Here is a 401-nt window from a genome sequence, read left to right as displayed (position 1 = left end):
TAAGTAACCAATAGGTAGATAAACTCAGAAAAAGACTAAGGCTGGCTAGACAGATTGAAGATACACAGACAGAGTAAAACCGCTTAGAGAGGGAGATAAATCGAAGACAGAGATGTAACGAGGGACAGATAAACAGTTTCAACATAGATAGATAAATGGGACGGAGGCCATGCAATGCCCTCCATTTCATTCTTTCGTTTCTTTCTGTTGGTTGAGTACCTTCCATCCAGGTCATCCCCGCTACTGCTATTTGTATGGCAAGCCATAGCTTGTATGGCAGCGATAACAACAGGATAGAAATCGTTGTGGCCGAACTCTCCCGCCTGATGAGCCTTGAGGTGTCGATTGTAACCGAAGACTGTACCGTTACTATCCCACTCACGTACCGCAGCGCAGTTGGC

The 401-nt window shown here is 45.6% G+C and overlaps 1 protein-coding gene across 1 annotated transcript; it reads right to left on the bottom strand.

The window, feature by feature from the left end:
* Positions 1–118: 118 nt before the first annotated feature.
* On the bottom strand, positions 119–401 carry CSUI_007690 (uncharacterized protein; the record flags this gene model as incomplete). Its single annotated transcript, XM_068067835.1, has 1 exon — positions 119–401. A coding segment is annotated over one exon (282 nt), but the record flags the coding sequence as incomplete, so codon positions are not given.

This window comes from Cystoisospora suis, assembly GCF_002600585.1.
Source record: "Cystoisospora suis strain Wien I chromosome Unknown contig_4123, whole genome shotgun sequence".
Classification (NCBI taxonomy): Eukaryota; Apicomplexa; class Conoidasida; order Eucoccidiorida; family Sarcocystidae; genus Cystoisospora; species Cystoisospora suis.
Note: the sequence above shows the minus strand (reverse complement) of the source record. Positions and strands in the feature narration are given on the sequence as shown.